At 41.6% G+C, this 22,574-nt stretch overlaps 2 protein-coding genes across 4 annotated transcripts in view; both read right to left on the bottom strand.

Annotated features, from left to right (window-relative positions):
• LOC118424087 overlaps positions 1-21,650 on the bottom strand; it is a 40,875-nt gene extending 19,225 nt beyond the window's left edge. The window contains exons 1-2 of one of the 3 annotated variants that reach the window (XM_035832578.1): positions 21,515-21,650; positions 83-149 (exon numbers count right to left, since the gene is read on the bottom strand). In XM_035832578.1, the coding sequence (XP_035688471.1) occupies positions 83-122 (40 nt within the window). In that variant the 5' untranslated portion in view covers positions 123-149; positions 21,515-21,650. Of the gene's footprint in view, positions 1-82; positions 150-14,336; positions 14,840-18,788; positions 18,974-21,514 lie in introns of those variants that run through there. The other 2 variants (XM_035832579.1, XM_035832577.1) reach the window with 2 other exon arrangements.
• A 591-nt stretch (positions 21,651-22,241) lies between these two features.
• Positions 22,242-22,574, bottom strand: part of LOC118424101 (receptor activity-modifying protein 3-like) — a gene marked incomplete in the record, with an annotated part of 23,234 nt that continues 22,901 nt past the window's right edge. The window contains 1 exon segment of the mRNA XM_035832593.1: positions 22,242-22,428.

Raw genomic sequence — 22,574 nt, 5'->3', positions numbered from 1 at the left:
ACTCCCTTCTAAGCAACCGCTGAGATGCACGGACATATGTACTTGGGGATAAGATATTACAGGGTGTAGAAGAATGTCTTACCTGCTAGGCACATGGCAGCCAGCACTAGTGCACGGCCCATCTCATCATGGTCCCCGTGTCTTCAATTCTGTCAACAGAAAGCAGACGGCATGGTGAGTACAGAAACACTGGCTTGTGTACTACTCCGAGGCTATCCCCACATGACTCCTCGTCAGTCGGCAGTACTCCCTTCGCGCCCCGCTCGGAACTAGGCCGAGGCCACGTCCGCCCACTTACAGGCCCCGGGTGGAGACCACGTGATCTGTGCCGCTTGATTGATTGACGGGTGGAGAGGACAACACGGCACGTGGGTTTTCCACGTCTGAGGAAACAAACTCTCACAAGAGAACACCAACATAGAAAATTATGAGCTATGAAATGTTCCTACCTAGGAGTTCAGTGTTCAAATGGCCATGTTTTGGACTTTGACCTTTTTTTTACAGTTTGGGGTGTGGTCTTTCAAAGTTTGGTTCGTGCACCTGTGATACCCTAGATGGCGAATACAGAGTTCAAGTGTTTCCACATTCTGGACTTTATTCATTCAATCACATATCTATCGCACAAGTGCCACTCAAGAGGCAATGACCGACGTCTGATTTGATAAAACGCTGACAGTGTAAGATTAAGGCGCCAAAAGACGCGTTCCTAATGTATCATGTAATCATGACAAAGTCCCAACATGAAAACTCGTGTGTGTACTGAGATCTGAAATGCGTCCAGTATGCCAGTTGAGAATCTACAACTATAATCATTACGCTGAATTAGCAGGATATAACCACTTTAAATACAAAAATGAATGTGAAAATCTTTTATAGAAATGAAAAACAAAATAATGGCGTCTGGCTTTAGTCAGAAACTATGGGCTTAACTAGATTACATAGAATTTCTGTCCTATCGGAACGAAATTAACTGAGATAACGTTATGTTTGCTACATTCTCACGAAGCAGGATATATGAGTCAGATGTTCTGCGAGCCTGAATGTCCCCAAAGGATCGAACCTTGGCCTACTTGGTTAGCCTTATCTACTTCTAAATCTACAGGACTAGGTCTAAATCCCGTCCGAATCACACCATGCTGCATGTAGACCACACGGGGCAAAAACGGACCTTTGGTTCACCTGGGTCGTGAGAAATATCTTCTTTCTCTTGTTTACGAAATGCGATCTGTAGTCTGTGTAAACATAACTCGGAATTGGATGAACCGATAGATTATAATGACCCATAGCACTGTCTGATAACACTAATGACAATGAACATATCCCCTTAGGACTAATTAACATATCCTCCAGGGCCTGGTACATGTTCTAAACCGCTCAGCAACAAGGTCAGTATCCTTTTGTACTGGGTCGTTGAACTCGGGAAGAATCCTTTATAAAAGCCGTTTGTCGAATGTTAACATTGCGGTAATGAATGACGGGTTTAAAGTGTTATATGCCCACGTGCGTCACCTCACAACGGTTTTCAATGGCATTGTCAACTCTGGCCCATCTGTTAGATCTCATAGAGTATTCCACAGTGGACTTGAATGAGGATCCAAGTCCATAACGTTTCAAGATCCTACTTGAAAAAAGAACGAGGGGTGATATTATAAAGTACAATTTCAACTGAACAGTATGCCTAAACATTCAGAGTGGTATAGGGCAGGCAAGAGACGCCAGGTCACTGATTATGCACCCGTATTGTTAAAGACATACAAAATAAAGTCTCAAACAAAACCGGCCTAAAAAGGCGATAGGGGACCCAAACCTACATCACTTACTCTCTTTCTTACTCTCACCAAGAGCTATCTTTCGTCAATCACGACCAATGCAAGTCCAGAACACGAGATATCAAGAGCTAACGCCCCACTGTAGTACCGTAAAACGCCGCCAGGAAGACCGTTATCGAACTTGACTTTCGTATTCTCGACCCCTACCCACCTAACAAATATCATATAAATCCATCTCTGAATTCTCTAGTTATGCTGTCCACACTGATACACAAACAAACACTCCCAAAACAAGACTTATCTGTGATGGAAACAAGAAAATACTAGTAGACGAACTAAAACAAGTCATTCATCTGCATGAAGATAAATGCCCCTGTCCTTAGGGCAAAGCCCGTCTGCTTCCGTCCCGGCTTTAGTTCCGGCAGTCAAAAGCCGCGTGGCGCAGACACCTGTTGTTTTCTGTGCCAGAGGCGCGACGAAAATAGGTCATACTTCATGCATGTCCATGTCTGGACAACACGTTCATTGTCGGGTTTTGCGCCATGCGCATTTAACATAATTGGATGTGAAAACAAGCATGTTTACGTAGAACCTGCCAGTCTTACTTTCCTACTTTTTTTCCATGGAGGAACCATGTTTTGCATCATAGAGTCGATTCCAAGTCACCGCGCGGATGTTTGTTGCCATTGTTTACATTTCATTTGAAATCTTTGTATGTATTTCTAATGTACATTACATGGTTTTCCTTTTTTTCTAAGTAATTATTAATATTCATAACAATTTATAATTATTTGACAATGATTGGAAAATATTACAAATGTCATCAAAAAACCCACACGGTGCCTCGGAATCGACTCTATCAGGAGAGACAAAATGCAATCAAAACCCTTGCTTAGGCTTAGGTCCCCGTTGCACCGGTGTCCGTCAGGGTTGTAATCCCGGCCGGGCACCGAAGCCACTCCAGTGGACTGCCGGATACCGGTGGGTAACCTATGGTGATCCTCACGGGTAGGTCACGGAGTCTATCTGTTACCGGGTCCCGGGTTCATTTTAAGTTCGACTTAATTAATAATAAATTCAACCCGGTAACCAGCAGGGCCCTAAAATGCCCCCGGGAGCCACAATTTGTCCCACGGAGCCACTTAGAGGTCACGCCCGAAAGTGCCAAAAATGACTCTGACGTCGTATGTTCCACAATCATGCCCTACAATTATGTCAAAGGATATAAACGTGGTATGAGATATGGTTCTAAACATTCAGACTTGACGTAAGACTGACCGTCAACTGGAAACTACGCAACTGAGAAGTTATTTTTCTTCAGATATGTTGATAATCAAGTAAAAATTATTTCACGAGACCTTATGTGTACAGACTGCAATCGCCACCATAATGAATTATATGGTTAGCTTGATAATTACGAACTGTTCGAATGGTCGTCGCCTTTACAACTGTGCGTCATATGTCACGTGTATATGCAGTCAGACAGGCGGCATGTGCGTTTGAGTCTGACAATTATGTAAAGGAACAAGCTCATCATCCCACTCTCCGTCAGCAATTGCGCGAGGATTGAGTTAAATTCAGACTAGATCCCATCATATCTCGTTAGAAAACATAATCTTCTTGGCGAAGGTAACGAGAGATGACTTGAAAGAAATTCGACCGAGCGGTCGGTCCGACTGAGACGATTGAATGTCAATTGTGAAAACTTCCAGCATACTTGTGAATCCTCCAAGGTAAGTGTCTCGTGAGGTCTCGCGAGACTTGGGGAGTGATGAGTAAGAAAACACAGATCTCGACAATCCGTGACTGGAACTAGAGCAGAGATTGTAGACAATTTGGTACGCACGTACACAGGGGCGCTTTTCAATCTGTTTATACCCCCATTCCACTTGACAGCGCGCTAGCGCTCTCTAGCTCTGTGAGAGCGCCGTCCCAGTGGAATGGGGGCCTTTGAGTATTATAGAGACTCCGGATCCCGTCCGGGGTTTTGATACTGTACACAACATCTTGCACCGAGCAGCAAAGTCAATGGCAAACAACTTCGAGTCAGTCTATCCAAATGGAACACATTTGTAACTCTTGGAAAGCCGTCAAGACCAACAAAACCCGATATTGTGAGAGATGTTTAGCAAGACCGGGTGACACGAGACGATTAGCTTCTCTAGCGACGAAGGATTTTTCTAATAAACACGCCTTACACTGTGATCATAGGGTGAGCTTTTCTTGATACTCCTTAAACCATATGGCGAGTCTGGCTATCACTCAATAAGCTTTGTAAGCCAGTCTAGACTGGTTCGCCTGGAAGATACAATGTTCAGTATGCATGTCATAACAATGTCGAGCAATGGTTGCAAAACGTGAGCTAGCTGAACTTGTGAAAAGGTGGAATTTGCACAGTTGAATACGTCCCCTATAAGAGGATCAAAAGGACCCGCATTAGCATTGGATTTCTGATGAGAACATTTGCGTGGATTGGTAGTATTACTAGACATAAACACACCGCAGCTAAACGCACCTGTATACCCAAAAGACAAACAACAAGTTTTGCAACAAATAAGAAATGTGGCATATGCATTGATCTGAGGACTGAAATAGGACTGAAACAGATAACGTTTTATTGGCAGTAGTAAAAAGCTATGATGGTAAAGGCACCGTTCGCTAGTCTTTGATTATATACCCTACGAGTATATATACATGTATCTATGTTTAATATACTACAGTAGAGCAGTTTGATTTATGCAACAGCAATTACTCAACGACAAACGGTAAACGTTCCTGGCATTTCAAAGTTTAGATTTAGCATGAAATACCGAACAGTTTCCCTTTATCTTAAAAGGACATACAACTGAAAGAAGACTGAAGACTAGCAAGGACGTATATAACGTCCTTGGTACTAGTAACTATCCCAGAGGAACAGTAGAGTCTTCCTACCTGCCATCCTGTCACAGTCTTTCCACAGCACAACACTTTCAGGAACACACCAAACATCCTTTCATGTCCAGCCTTGAGTACAAGTGATTGATTCTTTACCGTGCTTGAACATGTCATGTACAGCGGTCCATGTATAAACAGATGTAACTGTTACAGACCTTTTTGAGCTTACTGAAATAACTGTAACGTACAGCGTATGTTTATCTTTACCTCATACATAGGGATCAACCGGGTTTCACTATATTTACACATCAAAGGTTTCGCCAACAGAGTTAACTTTAGATAAACAGTGACAAAGGGTGATGTGAGGTGAGGTGAAGACGAGCCAAAAAAGAGACCCATGGCGAACGTGTAAGAAAGAAGTAGAAACAGGCAGAAACAATATCCTGAATAACCTCAGACCACAAACCCAGTACGCAACCGATTACGCCTTTTGGCGTAATCGGTTGCTTAGGTGCTTAAACCTCACTGTTACAAAAATATTCAGTACAGCATCACGCATATGTATATCAGTAGTATGTGTAAATGAGTTTGACATCGGACAGCTGACGAAATTTATGAAAATCATGACGATGATTTTAAAGATCCATTTTAAAGATCACACAGCAAATTTACCTACAAACATTTATACAACGGACTGAATGAAGTCGGAAGCAAAAATCAAACCCGAAACGTACCCAGAGTAAACGTCAGACGGCTGCCGAAAACACAAATAACTGATGAGTGCGTCGCTTAGAGTAGCGACCATTGGTTATTTAAAATACTGAATTACAAACAATCTTCATATGATGCTTATCTAATTGGTCGTTAGTTATTCAGTTATTAGTTGGTCAAATATTCATTGACCTAACATTTACTTGAGTTGAGTGAAAAGTTGTCACATAACGTTATTGACATTTTAGAAGTAAATGAAAGCCCTTGTCATTTACAAGATACTGTGTAAACAATTAATGGTGTTTGTTATTTGTATTTGTTAAACATTAGCACCTCATTTACAGCATCGCAATCCAATGTGAAATCGTAGATACGGCCTGCTTTAAAGTAAAAAGAAAGAACTTTAACAGTGAATTGTCTGTTTTGTTTTTCAAAGGTTCATTTTTGTGGCTAAACAGCGGCTGAATTTTCAGGCGCTCTGCTGTAGTACCGAGGAAAATCACCAGGGCCAATAATCTACCTTGACCTTAAGTTTTCTCCAGACCTACCCGCAAACCAAATATCAACTCACTCCATGTAAAAATACCGGTAAACACAAGCAAACACACAGACAGAAAGATCTATAGCAATACCTAATCTTCATGCAGATTCCCTGTGGCGTCAAAGCTGGCCAAGGAGTTTTGAGTCAGTATAGCCTACCATAGGAGGCCAGCAGCCTCCCCTCTAACTCCCTTTAATAGGCCGGCTTTACTCCTTTGCCACCTTTACTATCTTATGCCACCGGGAATCTGCTTGGAGATTAAGCAAAACCTCCATTTTCTACGGAGGTACCAAGAACGAGTACAGAGTACTACAGACACAGCATGGCCATTCCTACACGAACAACACTGACGACCTTGGCCACCCTCTCCGTGTTGTTCACGCCCCAGCGGTGATTCAGTGAGAACTGAAGAAATTGAAGCCAGCCTAACACCGTAGGAAATCATTAAATCTGAGACATTTACAATCAACAGCCTATAACGAGGACGGCCTTTTAGATTGCACAGGGCTTTTATACGATATCGATGTCGACGGTACTGTGATACGGCCCGTGCTATGTTCGTCTGGCACCACATCAGGTTTACTGGTCGTAAAGAGATTTAAACCAGGCAATAGGACAATATATTTCACTAGATCTCTGTCGGTGGTCTAAAATCTACTGATATATGAGAAAAGACATTGTTTCTGCACATAACAAGACAAAACAAGACCTGCCCATACTGTATAGAATGTCCATACAGGCCACCCAGGCGTCTCGAGTTATGCTGGTCTTCTACAAACACACAAACACGCACACATATACAAAAGCTACCCAAAATATAACCTTCTTGGCGAAGGTAAATATATACTAGTCCGTATGACATGATATGTTGCGCTAGCTTTCATAGTGAAAAATGCGGTGCAAGCGATTCGTCGTGTCAAGAGGGCAAGACAAAAGGGAAAAATGGAAATATGACCCACAACATCAGCTTGGAGATTATGCCAATAATGCCAACGCATTGAGTTGACTGATGTCTTCTGCAATAATTTGGCACCCAGACATTGCCTCTGAAATAAATGTGCAGTCGATTCTACAGGTGACATCTGTTCACCTGTACGACATCTTACCGACGGTTATATTACATGGAAGGTATCATAGAATACTCCCTTAACATGAACTATTACGATTTTTATGCGAACGAAACCTACACCACTTTCTATGCAGCAAGCTCTCTGAAAATCCCGGATCGTAGAATTTTGTTGGTATAACATATACCGTCTGAACTGGGTGTATTCAGGGGCGGCTTTCTTTGCGATAATACTCTCCTTAGCAAACGTATAATCATTGCCTGCACAGTTTTATATTAGGTTTCACTGGCGTCCGTTAATTTGTTCTATGATTGAATGATTGTATGCTTTCTTTTTATTTGCTGGTGGGCTATGTCATGGTAAATGAATGCTTAGATATGAGGGTTCCCTAGAAGATCTCTACTAGTACACTACTGTCATTTAGCTTACTTCATAAGCAGAGATGATCGTAAGTAAAATATGACCTGACTTGAAGAAAGATTGCTAACCTGATTGAATCTCGCTTATAGCAGCCCGCCCAACATCCATGGGGAGGGGCCAGTTAAAGCCCCGGACAACAGAGTTTGTTACACTCGTACAGACTAAAAGATTACATACTAAAGAGAATCTATTACATACTAAAGGGAATTTAGAGACGATGACTGATATAATTGAAGTTGAGGGAAACCCTAAGTGTCTTAAGCGCTGTCCTTAAAACGTATTTTGCGGAATATTCCCATCTTGTACTAAAACGGCTATTGATGGATATTATTGTGTAGGCTATTGTTCTCATGGTCTATATATAGCTGCACGTTTTGCAATAATACTGTAAATGCAGAAATGTTCGCGATTGACTAATGTTTCCGGCTTTTGCGGTGACCACTTCACCGCGAACTTAAAACCACCGGGAACATTTTTCAATTATGGTATTATACTGCAGTCTATGGTGTTACCGCGAACTTAAAACCATCGCGAAAAGTCCATTTTCCCGCTACCTTGAAATTAAATCCCCCGGCGAACTTCAATGCATTTACAGTACCCACCGACGTTCAGTGATACGCTCTTGTCCAAAACAATTAGAGGCAACTCCAGATATCACTGGGGTGGAACGGGACCTAGCGCAGAAGGAATTCAATTTGCCAAAATAAGAAGATGATATATGAAATAACAGTGAGGGGTGGGTGGGCATACTTGCGCTTCAAATCCTTATAAATTACGTTGCTGAAAATGATTCCATTTAATGGATATGTAAGATATACTGGAGGTCTGCGTGTCCAGACTGAAATATTACCAACCTTCAACTTCATGCCTTTTCTAGACTTTTAATCCTTGAATCCTTGAAGTGGCCAGCGAAGACTTTTTATTGTTCGCTTAAGGTCACGTATTTTTCATTGTTTGTAAGACAATTGTGGGAATTTTGATGAACAGTTCATTGGGTTAATCCAGTAGAACTATAGCTACTTTACCATTGTCAAGTATGACATTTACATACGAAATATGGTGTAATGACATGTTCTGGGCGCGTACATTGCGTGGCTTGGGACATTTTAGCTGATGAAATTATGGTCCTTTCCTTCTCTTTCTCGAACTCCTCCTACAATGTTGACCTCTGGTGAAGTACTAGTAATAGTCCTCCAGAACCCAGTAACCTCACATAAAAGTTGACGTTGATTGCACATGTTTTCCGCGTAAACGATTGTTTGACGCATCCATTGATACTAAACACACATGTAATTACAGGTGCACTTACGTAACCAGACGGAAGTAATGAACAAGCTTTGATCTACCAGCTTGACTCATCTTCTCCCGATACTTTGATGAAGGAAAGTCAAAAGTCAATAATTTCCCAGCCCATTAAGTGTCTGGCGCCGCTCTGTCGTGCAAAACAGGGTGACTTCGACGTCATTGCTGCAGACCTCTGACTGATTGAGAATATTTCAAATGCAAGATTGAAATTCGCCGATCCGTAAAAATTACGAGGGGCGTGCAATAAGTAATGGTCCTGACCCACTTCCAGTTGTTTGATCTAAATGAAATTTTGTATGTGTAATAATTCATATCTCTATGGGTTATGTTGCAAAAGACAGCTCTGAACTGTGGTTTCTGATTTACTGGTGTTTGAACTTAGTCAGGTGCGAAATGGACCAGGTGTGAAATGGAACCAGTTGAGTGTCGCGCAGTGATCCGGTTTTTGTATTTGAAAGGACGCACACCAAAGAAGACTTTTGATGAAATAAATGAAACTTATGGTGATGATGCCCCATCATATGACCTTGTAAAACGCTGGCATCCTGAATTCAAACGTGGCTGGAAGTCTGTGGAAACAGCTCCCAGACCTGGTCGTCCCTCTTGTGCCATTGATGAGGCATCAGTTGGAGGACCAACCTGGGGTGTCCTACAAAATCGGTGTCCAGAGCTGCATCAAACGATGGGAGAAATGCATAACTCTGGGTGATTCCTATGAAGAGAAAGACTAATAACTGTGCCAAGTTTCATTAATCTCCTGCTATGGGAAATGGGTCAGCACCATTACTAATTGCACGCCCCTCGTACATGCTGTTAAGTGTCTGTTTATGTGTCTAACAATTGTTACAAGTCTTTCTGTCCCTACAATGTATTATGAACTAATTACTACATATACATTATGTTGACTATGCTGGTAACGAATGAATTGAATATCCGTCTGATTCTTAATACAAGTTGTACTTCTCTGCACTCAGAGACATCCTTGCCTGTAACGCTAGTACGTACAAGTTTAAGTGGGCACACCCTACTCTCCAAGCGGAGGTTACTCCGGCTGTTTTTTTAACGTTTTTTAGTCGTTTTTATCTGGCTTTCTATTTTGTCATTTTTCTTGAAGTACGCCAGCCAAACAGGTTTTGACACAGCAAGATATAAGAAAAAAAATAGAAAGCCCGATAAAATCGACTAAAAAAAACGTTAAAAAAACAGCCGGAGCCGGAGCCTAACCTCTGCTTGGAGAGTAGGCACACCCTGTTAAACAGCGCAAAAAAACAGCGTATATACACCCACACATTGAAGTTTAATCTTTGAGTTATCTATAAGAACCACAGATAAAATGTAGCAAGCCGACTAATTGTTGTGTTGTTGTCCTCTATAACAGTTCTAATGCCCATTGTGTTTGCCTGTTGAGACGATGATGATGGTGACTGGTATGTACTATCAGGCCCAAGTTTAATCTTTCAATAATCTTTAAGAACCACAGATAAAATGTAGCAAGCCGACTAATTGTTGTGTTGTTGTCCTCTATAACAGTTCTAATGCCCATTGTGTTTGCCTGTTGAGACGATGATGATGGTGACTGGTATGTACTATCAGGCCCAAGTTTAATCTTTCAATAATCTTTAAGAACCACAGATAAAATGTAGCAAGCCGACTAATTGTTGTGTTGTTGTCCTCTATAACAGTTCTAATGCCCATTGTGTTTGCCTGTTGAGACGATGATGATGGTGACTGGTATGTACTATCAGGCCCAAGTTTAATCTTTCAATAATCTTTAAGAACCACAGATAAAATGTAGCAAGCCGACTAATTGTTGTGTTGTTGTCCTCTATAATAGTTCTAATGCCCATTGTGTTTGCCTGTTGAGACGATGATGATGGTGACTGGTATGTACTATCAGGCCCTGTAATTACCTTCACCGCTCCCTTCCCCATCACGTAGCCGACGGTAAAATACCTGAGTTGGAATGTTGATCCTTATCTATCAGAACAATAAGATGTCCATCTCCAGACATTTCTAGATACCTGAGACACGTGCGCTTGAGTAGTCAGATATGAGTTACAACCGAGCTTAGTGAACATGCACAGAAACATTGCACAAACACACAAACACGTGTTAACCGTCTGAGTGGCGAGTTCATTGAAAAAAAACACCAAGGTCATTGGATAAACCAACAGAATGATGAGGTTCTCACTTCTACATTTACATACAGTAGTGCCCCGCCTATAGCCACTGAAATCATCATGATAGATACCCGCCCTGTCACAGTCTTCTGTTATTTACAAACCTCCCATTGTGCTAGCCTATATTTGACTTTCAGGGGTCCCGCCTTCACGGGCGGTGTCAGAAATACATGTCCAGTCATGAGTGAACATTGTTATGTCAAGATGGATTTACCTTGGATTTATACAATACAATACATACACAAATATGAGGAAGCCGCTTAAACATAATGCTAGCCTTTTATACGACCCCTCATCAAAACACAACTATGATCTTTTAAGTAAACAAGATTACAAAGGCGCTAGGTACTGGACAAATGCATAAACAGTTTAGTAATAACGTCGGAACTTTTAGCCTCCACCTCGCATTCACCTTTGATCCACAGGTAAGCCGTCTATTGTGTTTGATTGACGTCTGGGGGGAGTCAAGCGTTACAGGGGTCACCAAGGTCACGGGTTAAAAATAAACTTTGCCGTACGTGCCACAACGCCAGAGACCGGGACTTGTCAGCTATTGCGCGCTAACGAGGCATGGCACTCTCCAGTCTATGGTCGATACTCGCAGTGTGCATCCGTGTTGACATATTTGTGAAAGGCTCTTTCTCTTGAAGAATGTACGACAATACAAAGGAGTGTTCTCCCCCAGTAGAAGTTGTCAGAAGTCGAAAAGTCGTCAGGCAACAGATATACAAAAGGAAAACACTTTTATGTAGCCTACAAAACTTTTACAGGTGTTTTTGTTGTTGTCTCAATGCCCCTCAAGCAAAAGAAACGAATAACTGACTGTCAATAAAAATGTTCTTTGCATTTGATGTTTACTATAACATTTGTTATTCGGAAAACTCATGCATTCTTCTAAACCAGTTCCGTTTTTTTCCATCTCTCTTTACATGTTTGGAGTAAAATGATATCAATCTAGAGGATGTTATCAATAACAGTAAGATAGTTTGATCATCATGATGATATTGCTAAGGCTTAGGTCACATTTCCAAACCGGGGCCCGGCCGGGATGTTGAAAGAAGCGAAAAATTAAAGTGTATACCTAGAAATATGCACAAATTTTGCCAATGAATCTTGTGTCGACATTTTGTATGTTTTGATGTCTTTTATATCATACTTTTCCCTCCCGAAAGCTGCATGGCCGGGCCCTGGTTTGGAAATGTGACCTAAGTCTAAGTAAGTCTAGAACAGACGACTGCCGGCTGCACTGTTTTACATAGTGACCTATGGACTTGAAGCGAGCCAAAATGAATAAGTATAGCGATAAAAACGGGGTGAGATTTGGAATTATCGGCTAACCTTTTGCCGCGTTCTTGCATCAAACTTTTACAGCATGGAAGCAATAGTCATCACCTAGCAACCGTTTATCACACTTTCACTCGCTTTCACTGTTCGGAACGTGAAATAATTACTGTAACTTCTGTATGAATCAGACTACCTCTGCCTGCGCCAAGTCAGACGGTCGCTAATCAATAACTGGGTAACGGAGGGGAAAAGGTTATCGTTTAGCGCCCCAGACTGGTTTTCATGCTTGAGGAAATGCCGAGAAAGGCCTGCCTTATTTATACGTGACTGTGGTGTATGGTGTATATATGGGTCCACCGCAGGACAGAATACTGGAGTAAGGATAGGCAATCCCAATGCCGCGTTGCAGTACTACATTACGTTTTACATAAAATGGCAAGGGGCAGAGCAAGGACGTTATTGGGCAGAGGCATCACGCGAAGTGTAACTATTGCAGATATTGCACACTTTCAACTGAAAACAGTTTTAGAATAACTTAATGATACTTATTTTTTTCACACAACCCCTCTGTACGACATTTCCCAGTGCATTAAAAATGGACCACTAGTCAATGGTCAATTACAAACAGAAGCACAGACTGGGAAAGATCCACGCGTCTCGTTCGCTTGCCAAGAAAGGACGTTTGACATATATCACAAAACCCGCTTATTTTCCAGTGTGTGGGACAGTTGGATGACATATGTGGATGGAAGTGCTGCCCCTACGGCCGGTGAGGCTATGGGACCGGTGAGGTCAGCAACCACTGCTTTCTAAGAAGTCAAATCCAATAATAGATGCACCTTCAGTTGATTAGACATATATCCTTTTCGTTCTCTCTTAAATGTTCATGCAATTAGCCTTCGGACGTGATTTTCAGATAAATAACTATTCTTCTGACTATTCTCTCAGCATATCGTACATATCGTAGCATATATTAGAACACCGATAAGCAAGAAATGCTATGAGCTCCACATTAAATTTTGTAAATAAACACACGCACACACGCGCACACAGACACACACACACACAAGCACATACACACAAACACACGCACACACACACACACACACATACACACAAATAAACGGCTTTCGAGTAAAAGACAATAACCGTTAAAGTTCATATTCTATCGATTAGTTGTTTTAAATCTAGGCCTAGGCATGATTGGTTTGTTTCATAACAAAAATTGGGCCCAGACCAAAATCGGTGTCTTTTCATTTCTTTAAACTTACATCTTTCGCCTTGCTAAGGAGGTAAACAACCTTACCGTTTCTATTCTTGGCACAAATTATCACCACATCTGCGCAGAATTGCCCTTGGCCTAGAACTATAGACCATACACGGACAAATCAAACAGTAGCGATCAGGTGTCAACGGGAAATCTGGAACGACTTAGAAAACTCAACCTGGAGGCTAACAAGGAAGCCCTTTACTATATAGTCCCGATCGTAGTGGTATTCTAACTTCTGAGACAAATTTGAGAACGCTAGTGATTAGATATACTTCTACCCTTCTCCAAAGTTTATCAAAGTGCTACTCATACTGCTACAAGTCCTCTGATATGACCATTCAATTCAAGGCAGTGAGAAATGCTAGAAAAGAGTAGCGTAATGATACGAGTACATGTGGAACCGTTTTTCTGCACGTTGGTCCCATGCTGGTGGGCATGGCAAAGGCCGCTGGATTCAACAACAATGTAAGTGAAGTCAAGGTTAAGAAGGTTTATGTCTTTAAAAAGCAAGACAGAATCGGAATTAAGATTTTTAGGTTACAGTGGAAAAGAGACACTCAATTGGAAGGTGGAGATGGTACAAAAATACAACCAAATCCGCAAGAATGAATGGCTATGTACATGTAAGACATGTAAGCTATGGAACATATACTGCACCCCTCACGTGCTGTACATGATGATCAATGCTATCACTGTTATTACTGATCTATCACGATTTTCTGACCAAATGTAAGATACACTTATCTCAAACAACAACGCATCTGATATAGAATTTCTATAGGTCACGAGTTTCCGCTAACGTTATATGTAACGTTATACTGATAGCATAAACAACATTAATAGTGAGCTCCTTCTACCATGTCTTGAGTGACTACATTGAACTCATCAAAGAACTCTATGAACAAAATATCTTACCATCAGGAAAATCCAGTTTCAACACATCGGTGACCGAAGGAACTCAAGTCTGTCACAGCTGTGAGTAGAGGAAGCACGAATATTGCCGGCGCCTTCTCATAATTTCAGCCCACCTACTTCTGAAGGACGGAGGAGGAAGTAAGACAACCTTCCGCTTCCACGAAAAATTAAGCCCTGACACTCCGTCGTTTGGGCTTTGTACTCCGGAGTTACCAGTTTTGTTGTCCAATACGAAACCTACAAGTCTGGATTTTCAATCAGAACGTTGGAATAGCCAATATATTGTATCTGGCTGCACAGAAATAGTGTACCACGCCTAGTCAGGGCACAGTTCAGAGATAGGGTATCGCGTTCTGTCTAGGGGGATTTCATCGTGTGAGAACGGGGTATAGGAACGTACCACTTTAGGATGAATCGGGGTGTACAGATAACAATAGCCTGTTGCGACATCACTTTTACGGTTCATGAAATCACGTTAGTTTCAATCAAACACATAATCTTTTTACATTATTACTCTGCTTCTAACGACATAAATGTCACTGACATCCATTATTATTATATTTATCGTGAAACATGGCTACGGTTCAGCAAATGACAACCCTGTCACAGTCGCAGTTGTCACCCACCTCTGTCATTGCATGGTGAAATATATAAAAGGTCACATGATTTATCTACAGCAAGTGTTAGGACACACCGAACGATATTGTTACAATCGTTCTCATTGGTTTCAACCCAGACGATGACGTAGGCGTAAATGATGACACTTTGGTAAACAATGGGTTCAAGGATGGTGTGACCTCCAGTTGTTAAGGTTGCCATCATCAATAATGATCTTCAGTCTTTTGCATTATTAATATCTCAGGCATTAAATGTGGCTTTTTGAAAAAAAAATGTTTTCAGACAATTTCGAGAATCTTTGTGGTCAATTGGACTTTTTTTCATTTTCAGATTGTGTTTAGTGTTATGAATGGTAAAAAGAGAGATTAATTACTTAAGATATATTTTGTGAGGTTAGATCTCTTGGACAACGTTTTCCCATTTGCACGACATTTTTATTCATTTGGTATCATGTTACAAGGAAAACTTTCAATAGAATTTATTATGCCGGAACGCGTATCACCCTCTCAGCAATTCTCTTTATTCAAAATCATAGTGAATTTAACTTGAGTATCAGTTGATAGTTGAAAAAGTTTGGTTTCTATAACTGCATTTGGACCACCCGTAAGGCTATGTTACATTTCCAAACAGGGGCCCGGCCGGGCAGCTTTCGGGAATTCTGTAACAAAAATTAAGTATGATGTAAAAGACACCAAACTACAAATGACGTTAAGAGAATTGTCGTAGGCATTGTTTGTGCATATTTTACGTCATACATTTCTATTTTTCGTTTCCACAGCTTGTGACAGCCCGGCCGGGCCCAGGTTTTGACATGTGACGTCAGCCTAAACAATAAATGTTTTTATTGCAAATTCATGCCCATGGGCTAATTACAAGTGAACAAAATCAAATACAGTACATGATTGTACATAACTGTACATGAAGTTATTGAAAACAGGTAAATAATCTAAATTCTAACAATATTCCGTTAGGGCAGCGACGTGGGCGATCGTGTGTTATCTAAGGTCACAGTTGTATTTCGTGTTATCTATTTTACGAGGGGAGAACACTCAGGTCATTTGACCCCGATAACCCTACATGATACGTCCAGTCATAAAGTCTCCACTTCGGAAAGCATATAGATAAGGGAGGGGTGATAGTTAGGCCTGTTGGCGTTGGGTGAGTGGGCATCAGACTTTATAAGCTAGCACCATAATGATAATTAATACTGGACACAGCACCCGAATCCACCTGTTGGACCAAACTAAAGAGTCAAAGACTATGGACTTCTCTGTATGCACTGCATTTCCATCACCTAACGGAAGTAGTAACGGTACAGCAGAGAGAACCGCATGCATACCACGTTCGTAATCATGTGAATTGTTGTAGATATGGTCTATTGGTTAGGGTTTTGCGCTATCACTGCCCAGGCCCGGGTTCAATTCCCGGTGTAAGAGGCGAGTAAAAAAAAGTCCACGGGATTCGAACCCCCTGCCGCCAGCTCACAAACCCAACATCGCTAAGCACTACGCCAAAAGGTAGGACCATTTGGCAAGGTCAGTTTGGCGGCGCTTGAACCCCAATGTTACAATATATATGAAAACAAAGTACTACAGATCTTGCTTCACGGTAGTCCAGTATGATACGATCATACATGTGTCACACAGCATGCTTGCTTTAGTTTGTTGCTGTCCCGTCTTGTCACACCAGTCATGGCCAAAGGAGGGTCGAATTATCCTCTAACCCACAAAACAACGCGGGAGTGTTGACATGCCCTGTCCTCCTCAGTGTAAGTTTTGCACCACTACACAACCCTACACTGACGGAAACCTGACACTGATACATACACGTCAAACACCTTTTCACGACTCTACCAAATCGTATATATCTTTTTATACTAGAAAGTGGCATGTGGCAAAATAGTCATTAAAGATAATGTATCAGTAAGTAAACATTATTGGGGCGTGCAACTGTTTCGGGCGTTCCAATATAAACTGAGGGAAGTACCGTCTGGATAGGACTTAGGGTCAAGTACCTAGCGTAAGATGTACGTAAGAAGTCACTGAACTTTGCAGGAAATTGGTTTAACTGATGTGAGCTGTGGTCTGAAATTAGGTTAGGAGTAGGCTAGGGTGGTTGGTCCCATTGTACACCTGGGTGGCATGTTTGTATAGAGCCCACACTAGTAGCCCACAGGGGCATAGTTGATTACAGAAAGTTTGTAGACGTAAACTTAATGTTTTGGAAAGACAAGAAAACGACTGTATAACACGAGAAGACAAACAAGAGCATGGCGACAGAATGGGGCCAGGTCACGGGGTCAAGGAAGTGACCCAAATGAAGCCAGTCTGCAACTACCCGTAAACTCAAGGCCACTCGAACCGCGGGAACAGTCCACGGGGGGACCAGTAAACATGTGTTTGGGGCACAGCATTCATGGTGACAAGGATCACATCCGGCAGGCAAGCAAAACATCGTACCTCTCCGACGATATAACAAGAATATACCCCAAAATGGGACTATATGTCGTGTGGTACCCTTGCATGTAGCGGAGGGAGTGACACAAGTGAGGCAGCAATGACTATAGGTGTGCAAGTATAGCTAGGTCGGGAGTTGAAAAAATGATACCTGTGTAGTTGGTAAGCTGGCTACCACGCTGGCCTACATTCACTTCCTGCACTAATTCTGGAATACAGTATATAAGACATGTAGGCTGCGATGCCAGTTGTTTTGTCCCTTCGATTCCTGTCAATATCTCTGACGTTACATTGAAAATTTGCCCATCGTGATTTTTTCGCACTCTCGCATTAGATTTGGAGTCTGCAAAGGATGCCCAACATAAAGTTTATCTGCACTGGCCTTATCTAGGCACCAAGCCACCAAACAGATCAAGTTTTTATAACCCCTAGGGTGGTTTGAAGGACCATTGGATGCATGATGTGTCCAAATGTGACATTAGATTAAACCTATGATCCATAACTAAGTAGCCATTAACACTGTCTTGTCAACACTCGTGACTTCGTAAGCAGAAATTCTGTATGAAACCATCCATGAAATGAATAATGTGTGAAGGAACACTGTGTCAAGTCGTACCTCGTCCCAATTCTAAGATATTGATCCTCTAGTCAGAAGAATATAATGTAATAGTAACGCTCACGAAAGCTCTTGCCACCCTAGTACTTTGTTGTTTGTGGTAGATGATAAGGTAGGTTGTCTCGTAGCTCCAAGTGGTTGTGGAATGATAGGAGAATACCGTAAAGGGACAAACGTTCGCGATGCTTTTTTTTTTACCAATTTATGTTTGCGGTTCTCGTCGTGATCTCTTCACTGTAAACCAAAAGCCACATCGAAATTTTCCTCTTTCACAGTAAAACCCTACATGGTAGTTTCAACCCGTAAACCCACCGTGAATACTCCATTTTCCACTGCCGCGAAATTGAATCCCTGCAATAATTTCCAATGATACGGTACTAGAACAGAGCGAGTTTCTGTCCCTACTTATGTCTTAAATATTCAAATCTCGTCCCTATCTGTTCTCTTCTTGATTTCTAGACTTAAGAGCATTTGTATGAAACGTCAAGGTTTCAGTTAGTATGCGAAGAACATACAAAGGACTAACATGTAGGCCATTTGAGAAAATGGTAAACTAATTATTCAATGCAGAAACGTCTTTTGAAACCTACGATGACGTCATATTTCCTACGCAGTTGACGCTTGATGCCAACTATTCAAAAACATGATTGTTACTGTATATCAAGGATTCTTCGAGATTTGCATTACGATAAAAGTAATTACTGGCCAGGGCGCCATTAATTGTATGTTGTATGCAGGACATAGCTGTTTGACCTAACCCACCTTTATAGCCGTGTTGTTCTCCCGAATGTCTGTAGAACCAGTTGCCGGATTGGTCTTCTGGAAGACGCCAAGGTTAAGTCGAAGATTCGAACGAAGACAAAATCATGTTGCCACGAATTTTTCCCTAATTACGTCGTCTTCAAAATGGCGACATTTCCAGAATGCATCCAAACGCATTGACCCATGACAGGCGATGTTCTTCGCCACCTCCCTTTTTTCTCACACGCACATAAGCCCCGAGGCATTAAACTAAGTTTGGACTCCGCAGAACAATGGCGATGCTCTCGGGCCATTGGAGCTCGTGCGTAAGTGTAGTTGAACTAACGTATGGTGGCCGTGACTAGGTAACGTGTGACGTTCGTCTCGAGTACACCTACGTAACATCTACGTCTTTCTTGGTATCTCCTTTGTTTTAACAGCTGAGAGTTGTCTCATAATTCTCCAACAGGGCGTTAAGATCAAAACACTTCATATGCTTCGTAGCCATTACACTGCAGTAGGATAGGGCTCTATTCTAAGTTTCTCTTCTACGGAACGTCTAAAAAACAAACTTGTTGTTTCGTTCAGCCAACTGGAATGATTCGATCAGCCACAAACCGACTGTAGGTGAAGTGAAGAGAACTCGTAAAGTAGTAGTATTTTCGGAATGTCTCGGTGTTTTGGTTTGAATAATCAGGTTTTACAGGTGCTTTGATGCTTAAAGAGACATCATTGTGGCAGTACGTGTGAATAATCTTATTTACATTGGTTTAAACATGGAGTTTGGTTTAACTCTAAAACTACATACTTAGTACCCAAATTATAGAATCTTCAGGCGGACTTGGACGGAGAGTTGTACTGTATGTATACGTAGATGTCTAATTCAACACGAATTTCCTCACTCCACTCAGGTGAAAATGAGTACCTAGCTTCGGTTAAGGACGTTCCTCGGATATGAGGTTAAATGGAGGTCCCGTGTTTGAGGAGAGCCACAAGGCACTCAAAAATAACCTACGCTTAATTGAAAAGAGAAGGGGGTCCATCCCGGTGTAAGTGGATCAAATAAATTTGTCCCGGTATGCAGCTTGTAACAGTTCGTTGTTCAGTACAAACCTGGTGTGTTGCGCCATGAGGCGGTTTACCCGGTATGCAGTTGCCAATACTAACAATACAAACAAATAAAATATACATACATACGCTCATACGGTCTTTGATCCCGACAAAGACAAATAATTAGAAGGTAATAGTTGCCCAATCTGCATCTAGATATGTGGTTTCTTTGTTTTTAACTCATAATTACAAGAATAGTCGCCATTTTAATTGTATAACAAATTAATGTACATGTAGTAGAATATCAGAATATATACATGTACTGTGCCGAAAAATTCAAACCTTATAGTATTCGCTCTCGTTGCTTAACTTACACAGTTAGATAGCAACTAACGTTAAATAGATATAACTCGGCTATAAACTGAAGATTCAGACTACACGACAAAGTTGAGTCATTTAAAGAAACACCATATTTACCGACTGCTATAAACCACACACTCAACCCGTTGGTTTAGTCAATTATCGGATATGTATGCAGTGTGCGGTATCACTTAAGATATCCACTCCATTTTAGTTGGACACTAGGGGATAGGAAGGGCTTAGACATTTCAATATTGACTGAAAGAGAGGATAAAGTAAATAATAGGGGAGTCCCAGAGATAATAATGTCGTTTTGTGTTTTGAACAGCATGGTGGTTGTATCAACAAAACGTTAGTAGGACTAGGTATGTCGTACCACATTTATACTAACATTGCAAACTTGTCTTCTCAACAATCTATCAGCGTGTTCTGGGACTTCAGATACAGAGGTAAGGTTAAAAGGACAAACAGGGGACAGTCAAGCACTGCTCACAACCATGCGTGTGTACTAGCATGTCCATGCCATACATTCTGCAAGAGGGCTTCCCTGTACTAATAAAACACAATCTAGGCCTGTTGATGTTTTGTTATAAACTCAGGCTTCGCTGGGGTTTCTCTAAAATCGACAATAGATATCTGCATCATTACAGTTTGAGAAAAAAATTGTACGTTATCTGCACGTGGTAAGTAATTAACCCCCTTGATAAAAAGTAACAAACAAATGTTAGAGAATATGCACCAAGCACAGACACAGTTCTCCGTTGGTGCTGGGAGGTTTCCGGAAAGAGTACCACAAACACATTTACAGAAGCATATACCACGTGGCCACAGGATTAAAATACCGACAAAAAACAATAACAATACAGCAACACGTAACAGCCGGGTCATATCTTTTGTATTGGCCATTTATTTTCATTGATATGTATTCCTTGACCTCATTTGTAGATGAAAGAAAGTAGGTCGACAGAACCAAGGGCATAGTGTCCTTGGCAGAACCAAATACCATAAAATCGGTATATAATTACATTTAGACTTGGCACCGGGGAAGAAGCATTGACATATCTAAGGCTAGAGTAGACACGGAAATGATTAGACACGGAAATAACCCTGATCAAATGATATCTAAACACACGTCTAGCCTGGTATTGTAGGACGCCCTGTACACATTGAGTGGTAACACTGTCACTGCAAGCGTTTTGTAACATGTCTGAACGTCCTTGGTCTGACCAAAGCTTGGCCTGGGACAACGAATGCTAATTGGGCAACCCTAATCTACCAACCCTCCCTATCGCTGTATCAAAGGTAAAACCATGCTTAATTGTAACTCAAGAACTTACCTGTAGCACGGCACACGCACAGACACTTCTGTCGCCCGTGGGGGGGTCCTCAAGGAAAGCAAATTCAAAACGTTCTCGGGTAGCTGAAGAAACTGACTTGCCAGCCACGCAGCTGTCTCAGACAACAGACAACAGGCTGGACATCTTTTAGGTGATTAGTCTTTAGCGATGCTATGGTAACGTACTAATGAGATAGCCTCCGGTGGTACGCCAGGTCTGGTAGGTCTGGTGATATAACGTTACTAGCTCTAGTACAATCAGCCTCTACCAGGCCTTCCTACGGGGGTGCGGGGATCGTAGAATTCAGAAAAATGATCGGAAAATTGGCCAGAGGAGTCAGTCCACGCTAAGTTTTTTTTTTTTTTCCGGTCGGCCAACTCCTCTGGTAGCGAACTCCCCTGGCAAGTTGTTCTCCCTATAATAGCCAGCGTATTCAGTCTGGTAGACACTAAGTACAACAGCGTTATGTAATAGAAGATATGGAAGTGTATTATCATAATGGTTCCGCTATTGTTTCAACAGGAATGTTGAAAAACGTCGAAATCAGAGACAGTTTGAAGGTACCCTCTTGCACATATTGAGGATTTATATTAACACAAGGCCCTATAGACCTGTGCCTGAGGACAGATTATTAATATGATCCATAGATGAAGGAAACATGCTGCAAAATATCGGATTATCTTAATGAAAAAAGTTGAAAACTTAAGAAATATGACATAAAAAGAAGTAGACTTTTCTCAGTTTGTTTGTTTCATCTTTTATCCTTTTTCTATATAAACATAACATTCATCAACTATATCATGTGTTTTTCTGTTTTACAGTTAAGGTAAACCCCCTCATACCGAACACCAATGCTACGTTGTAGCAATAAATATGAATATCTAAGTATTCCAGTCACGTATATACAATATTATCATATAGCCAGGCGCCGCGGACCAATCAGAAGGCCCCGTTCCACGTTGGTTATGACGCCGTAACACGTAGATTCAGGCAAGGCAGGTGGGTATCGCTCCCCTGATTGGTCAGAATGAATCGACACCGGCACCGGTGTCGATTGCAT

The sequence above is a fragment of the Branchiostoma floridae genome, chromosome 10 (assembly GCF_000003815.2).
Source record: "Branchiostoma floridae strain S238N-H82 chromosome 10, Bfl_VNyyK, whole genome shotgun sequence".
NCBI classification, from domain to species: domain Eukaryota; kingdom Metazoa; phylum Chordata; class Leptocardii; order Amphioxiformes; family Branchiostomatidae; genus Branchiostoma; species Branchiostoma floridae.
Note: the sequence above shows the minus strand (reverse complement) of the source record. Positions and strands in the feature narration are given on the sequence as shown.